This window comes from Ictalurus punctatus, chromosome 1 (genome assembly GCF_001660625.3).
Source record: "Ictalurus punctatus breed USDA103 chromosome 1, Coco_2.0, whole genome shotgun sequence".
In the NCBI taxonomy this organism is placed as follows: Eukaryota; Metazoa; Chordata; class Actinopteri; order Siluriformes; family Ictaluridae; genus Ictalurus; species Ictalurus punctatus.
This window is the reverse complement of record NC_030416.2, coordinates 3,359,585-3,376,466: the sequence shown is the minus strand read 5'-3', so window position 1 is coordinate 3,376,466 and position 16,882 is coordinate 3,359,585. Positions and strand designations below refer to the sequence as shown.

The following is a 16,882-nucleotide window of genomic DNA, read 5'->3' as shown; positions in this document are numbered from 1 at the left end:
TTTTTTTCCTTCTGTTTTTTAAAATTTTTTATTTTTATTTTTTTTTTTTTACAAACTAATCTTACTGTGTGGAAGATGGAGAGACGTGCGAGAAAGCGGGATCATTCCCAGCAATTTTAGGCTGTAGAGATCTTAGCCGAGTTACTGAACATTCTCACGCACTCTGCATCATGGAGGAGAAAATTATCAAAGAAGGGAAGTCTGACATTAAAATAAGAAGAAACATACATGCGCACGCACACACACTCGCTCACACACACACACACTCACTCACGACACGTACACAGAAAGTTAATAGTTTTCATTCAGTCACTCCACGTTTGCATTGACTGGAGGAGGGGGATTTGGGGGAAGGGGGGGGATAGGGAAATAGATGAGGTCCGTTTCTGATTGGCCGACGATAAAGCGAGGCAGGGGCTGTCCTGCAGAGGGGTTGTCAGGGGGCAGGGGCTGTGTTTGTGACATCACTATCAGAAGGGGGTGGAGCCTGTGGGGATGGGGCAGATGGCACAGACATCACGCCAAGTCCTTTCAGTCCCAGCAAGTAGAGGAGAGGAGGAGGAAGAAGACGGAAAATAAACGAGTGCTGACACTTTCCCTCGGAATTATCCATCCGTCCGTCCGTCCATCTATGAGGGAGAGAACTTTTTGGCTTGTGCTCGGACCCTCTTCTCATACTCCACTCTGTTCTGGCTGGAAACAAAAACGGCACATGTTAAGAAACGTCCCCTGCTTCGTTTGACAAACCAGACAAGTCCTATAAGGATGGATGTTAAAATGGTACCACAAGGGAATATTTATGTAGTGCACGCATGCATGCGTGTGTGTGTGTGTCTCACCAGTATATGGTATAAGCCTCTGCCTGGGCCGGGTCCTGAATATTGGGCTCATTTAAAAGCTCCTGGATTCCCAAAAGAATCTGCGGAACAACAAAAACATAATTCACCCAAAATATCCACAGATTAACAGTTGTCTAATGATTAAATAAATAACGCTTAATTGCGGAGGAAAGCTCACTCGAGTTTAACCGAATTTGCGGAGCTGCACTAATGTAGTTACAGTGCCGTAATGAATCTGTATACTGCTCTAATGGCTATAATCATGCAGAAACCCTTGTGACTCGGTGTCTCATGCTTACACAGAAAATGCCTGCGACTTTGCCGCCTTCTAGTGTGAAAACAGCATCAGTCTCGATGTGTCCAACGAGAAATGTTTCTGAATCAGCTGAATTACATGCCCCAAATTATTTCCTGAAAACGTCTAACTTATAAGCGTTAAGTATGCGCGTTACCTGTTTGATCGTGATAGCAGGTCTCCAGTCTTTGTCCTCCTCTAAAATGGAGAGGCACACGGTTCCCGATGGGTACACGTTCGGATGAAACAGCGGTGGTTCGAATTTACCTGACAGACGGAAAAAAGAAGGAAAAAAAAAGTGCTTTATTGGTTTTTGGGGTGCTTAAGCTCTTCAGCATCTTCATACAGCTCAAAATTGATTTTTAAGACCTAAAGACACAGCATCACGACACTGCGTCACGGATTATTTTTCCTAGAATTGCGTCTTATTCCTGACTTACGTTTGAGACAGCTGAACATCTGTCAATACGAAACATCTCGGCATACAAGAAAGCCACAGTTTATTAAAACGTCCTTTTACAGATAAACAAGCGAAGACCTGCGTGGAACGTACATTTCGGAGGAGATGACGGGTAATCGTCTTTGAAGAGCATCCTTAACTTAAACAGACCTCCTTCCCACGGAGTCTACAAATGAACCGAAGAGAAGTAGTAAGGTTAATCAGGTTACATCGTTTCAAAAGAATATGTACGCGTCCTTTTTTTTTTTTTTTTAAATAAAAACAAGCCGATGATGAAGTCTTACCCCCTTCTTCCCTGGAATGGCGCATTCCCAATTCATCAGGTTCATCGTACCATCAGGGTTCTTAGTTGGAACAGCAACGAAGCCCTAGAGAAGACCGTCACAGCTTAAATTTACATGAAAGTGTCCTGAAATCCTGACATAAAGGAACATGGTGTATATGTGCACTACATTGTGTGTGATGGAGAGAAACTCACGAAAGGGTGATCTTTCCTCCATGCTTTCCGCTCTTGTGCGAGTCGACTCAGAGCTATGCCAGACATGACCGCTGATCCTAAAGGTAAGGAGGAATCAATTTTTAAAAAATAAATAAAATAAAATCCCCCCCCCCCCGACTTCATTATTGCATATAAAATGGTGTATCTTGAATGACTTGCATCATTTTTGGAATACATTAAAAGATTTATTAAAAAAAAAAAAAAAAAAAAAAAAAAGGCAATATTTTCTCACGCCACTTAATTAATGCCAATTAAATCATTTCTTTTTTAAATACATGATTACATATGCATATACAAACTCCACATTGTTTCATTATTCAACTTCTTGTACAACGTGAATATGCAAATATACTCTGGAATGTATTTGAATAAATTAATTGTGGGACTCGAGAGCTCGAGCCCTACTGTTATGGACTCGCTCACGCGCGCGCGCACTCCCTCCCTCCCTCACTCACTCAGCTAGCTCAAAACAGCTAACAACAAACCTGTGGCCAAAACAAAACTAAATAAAAATCAACTAAAAGTCTCTTGCGAGATTAATAAAAATAAATAAAAACACCCCGGCTCTAGTTAGAACGCGTGTTTCAGCTACAACTTCGACTGCTTAAACTGTCAACAGCGGGTAACTAGTGATTAAGCTAGCTATCTAGCTTAACTAGCTTCGTGACAAGACCACAAGCTAACAGGCTAACTAGCGCTACTTCCTGGGAACCATATAAGCGTTTAGCCGTACAGCACAGGTTTATTATCAGGTGAGAACAGTGCAGTGTTTTGGTGTTGAACATATAAACGCTCGTCATTAATATAAACAGATTTCCGGTCATGAAACCGTTTTAGCCACTGAGTTTTGTTTTTTTTTAACATGAGAACTCTCCCGCACTGGCGGAGACGCCATTCATGACCGCGCATTGGACAAAGAAAGCTGGACTTCCTTTGACGCGAACGCGCATTCTCACCGACAAGCGACCGAGAACTGAAATAAAAAATGTCGGAAAATCATTTCACGCGTTCCGATAGCCAAATCGTAGAAACGCGCTTTTTCCCCCTTTCTTTTATTTTTTTTGCGTGATCGCCGCCTTACCTCGTGAACGCCAGGCCGCTTCGTGACTTTCTAGACACTTCTATTAGAACCGTGCTAAACCCGGGACAAAAAAAAAAAACCTAGCCAAGTTTCCCTCCCGAAAAGACATCCGTTCTAAACCGGACTAAGTAGGACCTCTGAGAGAGTAGTTAAATCGCCTGAACGTAATCATAATATAAAAAAATAAACATTTGGATATTATAACCATCTGGGCGTATATTATGAATATATACAAATGAATACGCTGTAAACATGAGTCATATTTATGTTTTAGGATTTTATCTAAGCCTGATTTTCCGTCCATACTCGAATTTAACACAGGCATTATTTTAGACACCCCAATATTTAAAGGGGCCGCATACTCTCATATAGAAACACAAACACGCACTAATTGAATACAAACAAGAGGTCGCGCTTTTAATTTGTTGCTTTTAAAAAATAATAAAGAAATTAAAAATTAACGCTAAAATAATAATAATAATAATAACAATAACATGATTTGACTACTTTACAGCCTTTGGTGTCTATGGAGACCAGAACATCTCTATGGCAACAGTCAAACAGTCGGTGTTGCATCAGCCAGAAGTTCGCACGAGGGCGCTAAAGGAGCAGGATGGCGCGTGGCAGCATCCCAAATGACTTCTGTAAGACCACGCAAGGTCAAAAAGGGTTTTTGCAGCACACCTAGGGTGCACTCTGCATCTCGTGTGAAATTTGATAACAGTCATGTGACCCACCAGATATATTCACTAAACCCAGTTCTGTCAGAATTCCAACAGGCAGCGTTGTGTTTAGCGTTTATAGACATACTGTTTATCGCATACCTCAAAATTCACTCCCTAGTAGTGCGGCATTTTAATTAAGAGATTTACCTTCAGTCCATGGTTTAATGTAAGAGGGTTATACTCTCAAAGTGACCATCATCTGCAAATAAACCGAATGAAAGAGTGCACTTTTCTTCTTCCCTTGATCTTTAGGAAATATAGATGATGCAACTTGTGCAACATTTCAAATGTTTCCTGTAAGGGATGACTTGTGGAAAAGGACGTGAGATGTTAAAAGGATTCATACATTAGTGCACAAATTATACAATTCTAAGTGTTTTAATGATCATAATTGGTAAGTGAGCCGGGACTGGAAAACATGCAGTTGATTTTGTCCAGAAAGTTTTAAGCTGTTTATCTGAAACATGGATTGTAGGTTGGAGCGAAGGACACGTTATTCAAGTCTAAAATGTCTATACGTTTATGTTACATATATTTTTGTAAATGGAACACGGATGGTATTTGATTTACATCCTATCCCAAGCCGTAGTCTTCATTTATTGTGATATAAACGTATGTGAGTGTTGTAAAGGACAGCATGGTAGCTGTAATGTGAAAAGAAAAAGCAGACAGCGTTGTAGTTTCGTTAAAATGCATTTATTACCATAACAGTCTGTATGCCTAAAGTGAGTAAAGGAGCGACAATTCATATATAAATCAGTATAAGTCTATAAATGTGGCGTATCGTCCGATTTATACACGAGACTCAGCAGACCTGAAGTGCGTCATTTATCACATGTAAAATAAATCTCCATCAGACCCATGTATGCAGGATTAGATTATGTTTATTAAATAAAGTATATACGATGGTACTAGATAGTAATAAGCAGATATCCTAAAACAGTCGCAAATATGTACATCCCCGAAAACACAGAGCTTTTAGAAATTTTGCTTAATAACTAGATCCACAAATTTGCTCACTTTGTCCATCCATCTTCTCTACCACTTTATCCTTTTCAGGGTCACGGGGGAACCTTGAGCCTATCCCAGGGAGCATGGGGCACAAGGCGGGGTACACCCTGGACAGGGTGTCAATCCATCACAGGGCACAATCACATACACACTCACACACCCATTCATACACTACAGACACTTTGGACATGCCAATCAGCCTACCATGCACGTCCTTGGACTGGGGGAGGAAACTGGAATACCCGGAGGAAACCCCCGCAGCATGGGGAGAACATGCAAACTCCGCACACACAGGGCCACGGTGGGAATCGAACCCCCGACCCTGGAGGTGTGAGGCGAACGTGCTAACCACTAAGTGCTCACTTTGTTTTGTTGCAAATTTACAGAGGATTTCTTTCCATCATGATAAACATTGGTGTGTTAAATGTTGACTAATATCCCTGACGCTGTTGAGTTGATTAATGTCCTGAAAGTAGTTCCAGCTGCAAGGCAAATCACAGGTTTACTTTAGTGCGCTTGCTCTGAGACTTGTATAAAAATGTACTATGTACAACACTCAGAGGTAAAGCTGTACATTTTAGTTTTCTATCTTTTGGACAGAGAGCTTTGCGGTTTCTTGGTAGCATGATTATTTAATAATAATAATAATAATAACAACAACAATAATATTTTGTAACTATAAAATGAAAATCAATTAGACTACATGATTGTTTGCTCGTTCCCTGAGATTTAAATCACCCACATTCTCCTAAAGAACACTGTATAATCACAATGTTTATCCACATAGTCCATTTTTGTTCGTTTTTTTCTTTTTTTACAGATAACCAACTTTATGTCACACTATTTTTATATTATTTTTAAGTGTAGGTGTATTTTCATGGAGAAGGTTTTGAGCGAGACAGACATCGGACGCCTAACGTGCCTCGGCTAATCAAGGTGAGTGGAAAACTGTCAATGGGGGTTTTCACCAAAACTTTTAACATTTTATTAAAATTAAAACCGAATACTGTGCTTTAAAAGGTCTTGCACAGTGCATCTGCATCCTTAGTGTCAATGCAGAAGAGCTTCCTAATTTATCGAGCATGTCATTGTAACATGTCAGAAGTAAAGCTGTAAGTCTACGCTGTAATGGAGACGTTTACACTTCAACATTAAACGTAACTATAAATGGATAAGATGTATCACGTGTTGTTCTCAAAGTGGGGTCCGTGAAGTACAGCTAAGGGGTCTTTGCGGTTTGGTTTGGTTTTGTTTAGTTACAATGGTTGAAATCACATCCCTCATTATTATATTCAGGGGTCCAAGCACCAAAGTAAACTCAGACCTGATGTATTCTATCGATGGAAAGTTCAGGAACAGTAAGTTCTATGGCTCTAATAAAACTAATACTGAATGACAAAATGATTCTAAAACAAACATGTTACAGTCACAATCACAGCGGAAGACCTTGAATGTTGTATAAATATGAGGCTTGTACAGGGCTCGTGTGATCAGGGGGTGTGTCTTCATGCGTAGTCTACGTGTTTGACGTGAGTATTTGTGGTCATGCTAAATGAAATGATGTTTCATGCACCGAAATTTCTCCTCCGAGCGGAAACGATCATGACGTGTTGAGCTCTGATAAATGACAAACTGCATCGGTGCAAAAGGAATACACTTAGGAAAAATAATCAACTTCCACTTAATGTCATTGACTATTTTCCACACAGCACGTCCCCAAGAAATACAACATATATTTCTTACATAAATAATGCAATTAGTAACAATAACCGTCATATCTGCATCATCGCCCACTTCCTCTTTCTTTTGATTGGTCGCCTGGTCGAACCAGTCATGATCATTTCTCCTCCAAGAAAACATTTCAGTAAATAAAACTTGTATATGCTTCTAGACGTAGGCGTTTTATCCGAGAGCCTCATATCCGAGAGCCTCGCTCCTGGAGTATCTAAAGGGGGGGCGGATATATTAGTTAAATCAGATAGCGTCATTATTTATAAGAACAAGAAACACACGACACACACTCTTTACCTTGGCTTTCTCACTCGGCTGGCTGTTGTTACCGGATGACTGGTTCTGAAGCTCCTTGGAAACAACGCATAGGAACTCGGCTTGGTCTTCGCTGCCGTAGTTATAGGAGGAGCCTATGCTTACCAGCTGCGCACACACACAAAGACAGAAGGACATATATGTGGCATTTTCTCTCATTGACTAAGTTAGAAAATACTGCTGTAGGGAAAAACATTCAGTGTAAAATAACACAGTGAAAGTCACATGAGCGCACGCACACACACACACACACACACACACACACACACACACACACACACACACACACACACACACACAGCTGTGTGACAGTGGCAACATGCTTGGACATGCCCAGCTCACCTGACTAAGGCCCCGTTGTTACGAACTCACAAAAACAGAAACACACACATGCACAAACATGCTCATACACTTACTAGACGATTCGCTTATCATAAATGACTCTTTTAAGTGAATCCTTTCACAAGCAGAAACAGGCCAAACTCATCAACACAAAAATACAAGAAGGCAAGATTTACTTTGGCTGAAATGACTTGTGGGTAAAATTTATTCCCAGATACTGCAGATGTTACAGGTCTAGACATTAAACTACTAAACCTGTTTAGTGATTTGTAAGTACGTAAGGATTTTTTTCGACGCATCTGATGCACACCAGGGGCCGTATTCAGGGTCGGTGACTCAAGTCCAACAGTTATACCAATATTTACACGGGAAAAGTTACACATGTTCAGAGTGGAGTTCCTCATCCAGATAATGCAAAACACCTGCACGTATTTTCCAAACCGCCACCTTTAAACACAATCACATGCCATTACACATGAAAAAAATTAGGCATAGAAAATGCGGACTAAAGTCTGTGCGGACTATTTACGAGTGTTTTTCATTTTCTTTTTCTTTTTTTAAAATTTTTTTGCTGATGTCATCAAATGTCATACGATGCATCAAATGCAAGAGACAATTTAAAAATGAGAAGCAGAAAGACTAATACGATGGCATATGAATGAGAAGATGGCAAGCGCCGAAATGTTTTGCGAGCTTTAAAACCTGATTCGTGATTCATTTGACTAGCTGTTTAAAAGTTCGGAATGAAGTTCTTGAACGAGTAGTTAAAATCAAAACTCAAATTACTATTCTGCATGTTTATTTATTTATTTTTTTGGTAAGTTTTTATTTGTATTTGTAAATTTAATTGAACTTCATGTAAACTACACATGTAGTTTACAAGAATCACTAAAATGAGTCATAATTCCCATCACTAACACTTACACGGACACAGAGATGTAGACAGTAATAACAAGACGAGGATGGAAAAATAAAATGATTAAATGCGGTTGGTGAGCAGGACGAGTCGTGCAGCCACGTGACGACAGTAGGTAACAGGGGATTGAGGGACACACCTCTCCGCAGTGCGCAGGGTGAGTTTGACATGACTCCTCCCCCTTCACCTCACGAGACACAATCAGGAGAAACTCAGACTTCTGTGTCCGCCCATAGTCTACACTGACAAGCTGTAACGACCAATCAGAGAGCCCGTAATCACACAACGCTGTTCAGCCGAGAGGGATAGAGGGATGAGCGCATGAGCATGGGGGTTTCTCTGTCTCTCTCTCTCTCTCTCTCTCTCTCTCTCTCACCTGCTCAAACTTCCATCCATCTGACATGGTGGAGACCATCTGAGTGAGTTCCTCTTCCTGACACTGCAACACCCTGTACACATGCTTCATTGGAGTCTGGATGAAGAGAGAGAGAGAGAGAGAGAGAGAGAGAGAGAAAGTGAAAGAGGAAGAGGGGAGCAAAGAGAAAGATGGGGAGAGGGTTAGAGGAGATTGTGTGAGAGGGAGAGAGAGACAAACAGACAGAATAAGAGAGAGGGAGAGTGTGTGTGTGTGTGAAAACAGTTTTAAACAGCAAATAATGTATTACTTTACTTCACACACCCCTCCTTTTCTCCTCTTTTTTTTTTTGATTCCCAACCACCTGCCAGCTCTCCTCTATCAGACACCATCTACCAACTGTTGTTTGAAGAGTGAAGGCTAACGTGTACTTCCTCTGCATCTTTTACTGTGATTGACAAGAGAAAGCAGAGTACGCCGTCCCTCTCACTCGGAGAGCACGGCCAATTTTGCTCCCTTGGCTAACCGAGACAGGTGACCGTGGCATCATCGGGATTCGATCACGGCTGGTAGGGCGAACGCTTTTCCGTTACTTGCCTTCTATAGTGAAACTACAGAAAGCTGTAATATTGGGTTAGAGTCCGTACTCACGTGCAGGGTTTTGGCATCTCGCTCTCTGATCCTGTCCTTGACAACTTTAATTAATGATGTGATGTTGTAGAACTCGGCCTCCTCAAGAGCTCCTAAGACACAAATCTTTGCTTCATACATCATAAACTGATTTTAGATAGAGATAGACAGAGAGAGAGAGAGAGAGAGAGAGAGACAGGGTCAGGGTCTAAGAATACTATCAAAACCCTCTTAAAGATCAGATAGTACAGTAACAATAATAGTTCAAGCGAAAAAAAATATTTAATGAAGAGGTAGGTCTTCAGTCTCCCAGAGGAAGTTCATTCCACCCCCTGGGTGCTGGCACAGAGAACACCTGTAGGCCTTGATGCAGGTCTTCCAGGATAGAAAGTGGAAACTTGGGATACACTAACTAACAGGTGCACCTCTAACAGAATATATATATATATATATATATATATATATATATATATATATATATATATAATTATATATATATATATATAATTATATATATATATATAATAAATTTGCCCTTTTACACTAATCCCCGCCAACAACTCTCACCTTAGGGGGGAGGGGACCCTCTTGGCTTGTGTACCTGAGACAAACTAATTATTAATTTACCAACAGCCATGCTAAAGCTGTACTTACACCAACAGATCAAACAGAGAACAGATCCAAGATAGAAGAAACTCAAAGCACACATATATAATAACAAGCAGATTGCATATCTGGGATATCAGAGTTAGGGTTCATCATACAGATAGGAAAACAGTCCAGTCCAGTATTGGTTAATCTGTGCACACTGTAGCCACATAGCAACCACCTAGCAACACTCTAGCAACCACCTGGAACACCATAGCACCACCTGTACGGTGAACACGTGTGTGTTTATTACCTTCCTCGGTCAGATTTTTGTTGAGGACCAGTTTGCCGTGTCTCAGGTAGTTCAGCACGGGCCCGAAGTACACTGGATCTCTGTCGATCAAATATGCACCCAACTCATCCTGCACACACACACACACACACACACACACGCACGCACACATACATGTTAAAGTTTAACAAATTTTCCCTTTTACACTACAATTCCACTGTAAAATACACAGTTTTAATATCTGATATCTAACATGTTTGTCCCTGTGAGAGGAGAGCTCTGGTGAAGAAATGCAGGGTTAAATATTAATGTGTAGAGGAGTGTGTGCTCACTTCAGACCAGCAGCTCGCTCCTTAATAGCAGGAGGTTCATGAATAAAACACGCTCTCTCTCTCGCTCTTTCTGTGTGTGTGTGTTAGCTCATGAAAAAAGCAGTCCTCTAAGATCTTCTATCTTCCTTTAGAGACTATTTAGCGACATGCTGAAAATCTTTCATTATAAAACATGCTTTAATATTCAACAGTTAGTATAATACTGCTATTTTTATTATGTCACGTGTACATGATTATATACAATATATATGCAGTAATGATAATCATTTTTATTCTATACTCAAGAATGCGTCTCAAATAAAACATGAGGAGAAGTAAATCAAACAATATATTTAAAATAAATAAGTAAAACACTAAGTTATTGAATAAATCAATGTTACGGATTTATACTGTACAATTCACGCCCACTGTTTTAATCAACTACTCGTTATTGTGTAAGGAATTAAACAGCCCACGTTGTGCTATTATAGGAAACTAATCAAAACAACTTTTGAACAACTTGTGGTATTTTATTTATCCATTTATAGTTACGTCTAATGTTGTTGAACGTCTGTAAAATGCTATCATAAGCACTATCAGTTGTATTGATAATATGTTATCGGTTAACATAATAAACCATATTAATATAAACCTGTGATTTGCCTTGCAGCTGGAACCGCTGTCACAGCTGCTGTTATAGAAAATTCATCAACTCCTTCTGTCCAATCAGAAATCAAGAATTCAACAACACTGTGGTATGTCGTCATATTGCACAGCTCTAGCTAGTCCTAACTCTTAGCCGCACAACAGCTTTAAGGATAAAGACAAACAATATGGACTCATAAATAATCGTTCGCAAACGCAACAACGATTTCAATTTTATTTAGAATTACCAATCCTAATAACATTCATGTTGTGGGTACAAATGATCATTTGCGTTCTTATACTTATCGCGCTATCTACATGTCGTAGCTAACTTTGTGGTCAATTACAAGAATTATTTTTTTTAAATACCTAATATTTACGTAGTTAAAGCAATTTACCCCCAATACAGTAGCAGTAGTTTGGTTGGTTGGTTTATTTTATATATAGATGCATGGGTGAACAACGAGTCATGTTGGGTTGTAGGCCAACAGACTCACGAATAGGAGCCATGGGAGGGAAATCAAACAGTTCATGGCAGCTCAGTCAAACATGCTTATTAACCAAGTAGCAACCTGCTGTAGGTGTTTAGCAGATGTGATTGGCGCAAACCAGGTAGAATCGTCAGCATATAGGAATAGCTGGTTTTCGCAAACCTTTACCAAGTCACTGATAAAAACTGAGAATAACAGAGGGCCTAGGATAGAGCCTTGGGGGACAGAAGCATTAATTGGTGTAGTGTTAGAGCTCTGCCCTGAAAGTAGTACACAAATGGATTTTCCAGAGAGGTAGCTGTTGATCCAGGTGAGGAACTTTTTTTGGATTCCCTTTGCCTTGAGGTTGGACAGCAAGCCATTATGCCACACTTTGACAAAGGCTCCTTTGATGTCAAGCACGATTACAACCACCTCTTCACAACTGTCAAGGTGTTGATTCTACTTCTGGGAGAGGATATTTAGGAGGTCAGCCGTACTGTGGGTACTAATGATACTAATCAGTGAAATTGGGAGGTAATTGGGCGGTAATTTGTTGGGTCCGATTTAGAATCCCTTTTGTGGACTAGAGTCACTTGTGCTACTTTCCACCGAGTTGGAAAATTGCCACACCTGAGGCAAAGGTTGAACAGGTGAGAGAATGGTGCTCTGCAGCGTACACTTTCACGACTTTGGCAGGGATTATTTTCGGGTCCAGTTGCCTTTATCTGGCTTCAGTCTCATGAGCTGTTTGCGAACTGGCTTCGGCCAAAACTTGATGGTGTCCAGCTTGTCTTCAGTTTCCATTTTTAAGGATTGAACAGTACTAGTATTAGTAGTAGATGCACACAAGATGTGCCATTATTCGAGATGAAATTAATAACCCCATTTTTTAAAAAGGTGGATCTGTGTTAATCTGGGCACGGATTTCCTTCTAGAGTTAATGACCGTAGAAAGTCAGATTATGTGGGATCGGTGAGGATTTGGGTCCGTTTGAGATTACCGTTTGCTATTAGGCCATGAGAAGAGGAGAGGCAGCTGGAGACAGGGACAGGTGGACAGTCAAAGCCTTAATCATTAAATCCATGGGCACTAAAAACCACTGTAGCTCATAAAGCCTTTAAAAAATATATGAGTTACGCTGCTGTGAGTTTAAACCCCAGGACCGCCACTTTACATCACTTTGGATAAAGCTTCCCAGGGATTTAATGCAAAAAACCCCCAAAAAACGCTTTAGCGGCTTGAAACATTTATGTGAGGGAGATGGAAATCTGTATCTGTTGCGTTTAACACATACTGACAGATTCGTCCATTCAGCTTTGTTGGTTAAAAATGTAGATGATGCATGAGAAGTTCGTGTGGAAAAACGTGTGACTGTTGAAGTCAACTGATCACCCTGCAATTGCGAACTCAAATAAACGTGACATTACGTGAATGTGATCAATATTAGCACATGGGGAAAATGTTCATGAAAATGTATGTAACAAAAAAAAACTGTGATATGTAACAAATCACATAAAAATAAATGAGTCATGTTTAAAAATCACGTGAAAATATAACCTTTTAGTGTCTAAAGTGAAAGCCCAAGCCAGTAGTACTACAGTGTATTGATGTCATCATCATCATCATCATCACTGCAGCTACCTCAGAGCCCCGGAGTCCATCATGTCCGCTCGGTGAGAGCGTGTGGTGTGTGAGACAGAGAGGCTCTTGTTCTCAGGTGAAAGAGAGGAACTGTGTGTCCTTGTGTTAAGCTCACGGCAGTCAAACGTCCCAGCGCTTGCAAAAATCTGCTTTCAGTGTGAAGAAGCAGACGGGTGACCGCATTAACACCACTCGAAGTTCATTTTATAAAATGGAACAATTTTACACACAACTATCCTTTAGTAAAGATGTGCGTAAACGTTCGCCTACGCTAAAACCTAACCTAAAATTTCCGCTGGATTTACAAAGGTTTCGGAAACACCACTGTTCTTAGTACCTGCCGTGTGCGTGTTGATCAGAAAGCAAAATGTACGACGAAGGTAAAAGTAAGACAGAAGCGGATGTTATTTTGACACACTTCCAGGGTCGGGGGTTCGATTCTCACCGTGGCCCTGTGTGTGCGGAGTTTGCATGTTCTCCCCGTGCTGCGGGGGTTTCCTCCGGGGACTCTGGTTTCCTCCCCCAGTCCAAACACATGCATGGTAGGCTGATTGGCGTGTCTAAAGTGTCCGTAGTGTATGAATGGGTGTGTGAGTGTGTATGTGATTGTGCCCTGTGATGGATTGGCACCCTGTCCAGGGTGTACCCCGCCTTGTGCCCCATCCTCCCTGGGATAGGCTCCAGGTTTCCCCGTGACCCTGAAAAGGATAAAGCGGTATAGAAGATGGATGGATGGATGGAAGATAAAACGTTTTCACTAAATGTTTCTCCAAACTCCAGCTGTCCAGTTTCGGGGAGTCCGTGCCCACTATAGCCTCCGATTCTTGTTCTTGGCTGACAGATGTGGATGTGGTCTTCTGCTGTTGTAGCCCTCAACGTGTTCAACGTGTTGTGCAGTCTGAGATGCTTTTCTGTTCACCGCGATCATAAGAAGTGGTTATTTGACTCACTGTATCCTCCTTGTTAGCTCAAACCAGTCTGGCCGTTCTCCTCTGACCTCTCACATCAAGGCGTTTCCGCCCAGAAAAGCGCCCCGTCACATCATGGTCCCCCCCCCCCCCCCCATTCTGTGTAGAGACTGTTTTGTGTGAAAATCAGCAGTTTCTAAAATACTCTAACCAAATTGTGCCTCATTTACCCAAATAATTTTCTGTCTTCATTTTTTCCTTATGATCTTCCTTTTACGCTAGTTTTTTTTTTCTTGCATAAAAGTATGCGGACGAAAACACGACACTTTGTTGTTGTATCAGTTTGTTTTTAATCTCTACAACATGTTACCTTCTCTCTATCTTCCTTCTCTCTCTCTCTCTCTCTCTCTCTCTCTCTCTCTATTCACGCCCGACTGAATAATTTTTAATCATGCAGAAAATAAAAGCTGGCCTATTAGTCGTGTTTATACCAGGCTCTCATGGGGGGTTCTTTAGGACTTTCAGGTGCGAATGATGTCACTGTTTATGTAACTTAATATGTAGGTTCGGACCGGGGTGATGACTTTGCGAAAAAATAATATATCATGCATCGAAACGTGTATAGTAATTATGTACGTTGATTTATGTATGTTGATTTAAAGTAGTATAGTTACTTGACCTATTCCATGTGAAATCATACAAGTGGGTGTAGTCAAAATCAAAAGTACCGAGGTAGGAAAAACGACACGAGTGAGTTAGTTCTAAAATTGTCATGACTAATACGTTACACATATTTATTACACTTGATATGCTAACACTGTAACAAACATGAAGTTAGCTCAAATCGTCTACATAGGTTTATTCATTTATCGTAAACTACAATAAACGGAAACAGGAAAACAGTATCTTAAGAAGCATGGGAATAACGTAGACTGGGAATTATCGAACAGTACTGCGGTCTACTACTTATTATGCAGAGATTTGAACTTTTGACTGTTTAATTCTGTTCACTCCACTAGCAGCTGCAAGACCAAATGTTAATGATCTTTTACTTTATATTCTACTGGGATTTATTACTTCATCTGTTCATACGGAGTTTTAGAAAAGATTCACTATGAAGGTTTTTTTAAAAAAAAAACAAACAAAAACAAACATGTCATTGTTGTCATTGTGCAACGAGATGAATTATAGAATTTTACTGAGGGCCAACATCTTAATATGTAGTCATTTTTACTCACTGATAATACATCAAATATAAGAATGTATTATATATATACACATACATATATATAATGTCGATGATGAATTTGGAGATTTTGTTTTTCAAGTCTTGTTATTAAAGTTTGATTTATCGATGCCATGAAAACCAAACGTCAAAACCAGCGAGAAAATATCTGCCAATTTAACAAACATCAAAATTAAAATGTGGCGTTCAACGAGGACCGCCCCAATTTGATCTCATGCTGGGGTTTTTTTTCTGAATTTGCTGTTTTATTGTTAGTTTATTTTTTTTGTTTTTCTGAATTGGCGTTCCTAAATTTTCCTGTTGTGTTTTCGGTTTGGTTGTTGTTTTTCTGAATTTGTTGTTTTGTTTTGGTTTCCTTGCGTGTTTCTGAATTTGTTTGCCATGTCTTTGGTTTTGTCGTCACGTTTCTGAAGACGCTGTTTGCGTTTTCGAATCCGTCACATTTCCGAGTTTGTGTTTGCGGTGTTGTATTTCTGAAGTTGTTGTGTTTTTGGTTTCGTTGTCCGAACTTCTTGTCATGTTTCTGAATTTGTTGTGTTCTCGATTTTCTTGTTTTTTGCTGTTCCTTTTTCCATTTTGTCACGTTTCCGTATTTTTTTGGTCACGTGTATGCAGTATTTCTGAACCTGTGGTCATATTTCTGAAATTTTTTCAATTTTTTATTTTTTATTTTTATTGTCGTGGGGTTTTTTGTTTTGTTTGTTTGTTTGTTGTTGTTGTTCTGTTTCTAAATTTGCTGCTGTGTTTTTGATTTTGATGTGTTATTTTTAGTATTGTTGTGTTTTAGGTCTGTTAAGGTGTTTTGCACGTGTCACGTGTTGGGGAATTTTGTTTTATTAATAGCGAGAAAGCTTTCAAAAACTGAAATTCAGAGTGTACCTTGTCAGAGTGGAGCTCGGGATCCTCCTGGCACAGCCGGTACAGGAAAGACTTGGGCTCCCGGCACAGAGTTTGCGTGGTTGTGAGAAAGTAAGTGCCCCCCACGTTGAGCCGGACCCACCGAGACGAGCCGGTGGTGAGCTTGCACGCGGACGGACCCGGAGCCGCAGCCGTGTCGCGCTCGTGCGCGTCCATCTCTCTCTCTCTCTCTCTCTCTCTCGCTGTCTCCCAGAGCGCGCAAACCGGCCCGTCCGATCTAATCCGATCTATATTACATGTAGGAGTGTAGGAAGAGCTCTCCTGGCAGTGCTCAGCAGCTGTTTCCGGTTGCACTAAAACCTCGTAAAAGTGCAAGTTATATATAGTATTTAAGATGATCGCGCGTGTGCTGCGGCTCGCGCGCGGATCTCCACACTATAGCGAGTGAAATCACAAACACTCACAGTTTATCGTCTGGAAGTGAGATGTTGCCAGATCGGGCAGAATCCCTCACCAGAGAGCGCAGTTTAAAGGAGAAGTCCTCTCTGAAACATGTTGATGTATTGGTGATGTTCTGGCGCTGAAATGTGGGTTGCTGGTATTATTGATGTGAGAAGATAGAAGTTGTGTCTCATGCTGATATCACAGAGGGAATCATCCATAAGGGATATCTGTCAGGTTTCTCTGTTTAAAAAAGAAAAAAGAAAAAAATTCCAATCGC

At 40.6% G+C, this 16,882-nt stretch overlaps 2 protein-coding genes and 1 long non-coding RNA gene across 4 annotated transcripts; 1 reads left to right on the top strand and 2 right to left on the bottom strand.

Annotated features, from left to right (window-relative positions):
* Nucleotides 1–37: 37 nt before the first annotated feature.
* On the bottom strand, nt 38–3,229 carry ube2ib (ubiquitin-conjugating enzyme E2Ib; the record flags this gene model as incomplete). The annotated part of the gene is given in 7 exon segments (NM_001201003.1): nt 38–693; nt 840–919; nt 1,292–1,401; nt 1,688–1,760; nt 1,879–1,962; nt 2,073–2,149; nt 3,175–3,229. Coding segments are annotated over 6 exon segments (477 nt in total). The 3' UTR covers nt 38–629.
* Nucleotides 2,490–4,122, top strand: LOC108264554 (uncharacterized). Its single transcript, XR_001812457.2, has 2 exons — nt 2,490–2,845; nt 3,689–4,122. It is a non-coding gene; the product is annotated as an uncharacterized LOC108264554 (long non-coding RNA).
* A 457-nt stretch (nt 4,123–4,579) lies between these two features.
* On the bottom strand, nt 4,580–16,843 carry kctd5b (potassium channel tetramerization domain containing 5b). 2 transcript variants are annotated; one of them, XM_017466020.3, is made up of 7 exons: nt 16,183–16,843; nt 10,101–10,209; nt 9,221–9,312; nt 8,591–8,686; nt 8,354–8,464; nt 6,939–7,064; nt 4,580–6,855 (listed from the first exon to the last, which is right to left on the bottom strand). In XM_017466020.3, exons 1-7 carry the CDS (start codon nt 16,375–16,377, stop codon nt 6,826–6,828), a joined length of 759 nt encoding a protein of 252 aa, XP_017321509.1. In that variant the 5' UTR covers nt 16,378–16,843; the 3' UTR covers nt 4,580–6,825. The 2 variants fall into 2 exon arrangements, with proteins under 2 accessions (XP_017321509.1, XP_017321537.1); XM_017466048.3 differs by lacking the exon at nt 8,354–8,464 and having other exon boundaries at nt 16,183–16,737.
* Between the last annotated feature and the right edge of the window lie 39 nt (nt 16,844–16,882).

Excerpts from the sequence above, each read along its gene's own strand:
- kctd5b (XM_017466020.3), bottom strand. The coding sequence starts at position 16,377 with ATGGACGCGCACGAGCGCGACACGGCTGCGGCTCCGGGTCCGTCCGCG. Across the intron at positions 8,687-9,220 it reads GAGATGCCAAAACCCTGCAC|ACTCCAATGAAGCATGTGTA; the intron begins GTGAGTACGGAC and ends CTCTTCATCCAG. Across the intron at positions 8,465-8,590 it reads ATGGATGGAAGTTTGAGCAG|CTTGTCAGTGTAGACTATGG; the intron begins GTGAGAGAGAGA and ends TGGTCGTTACAG.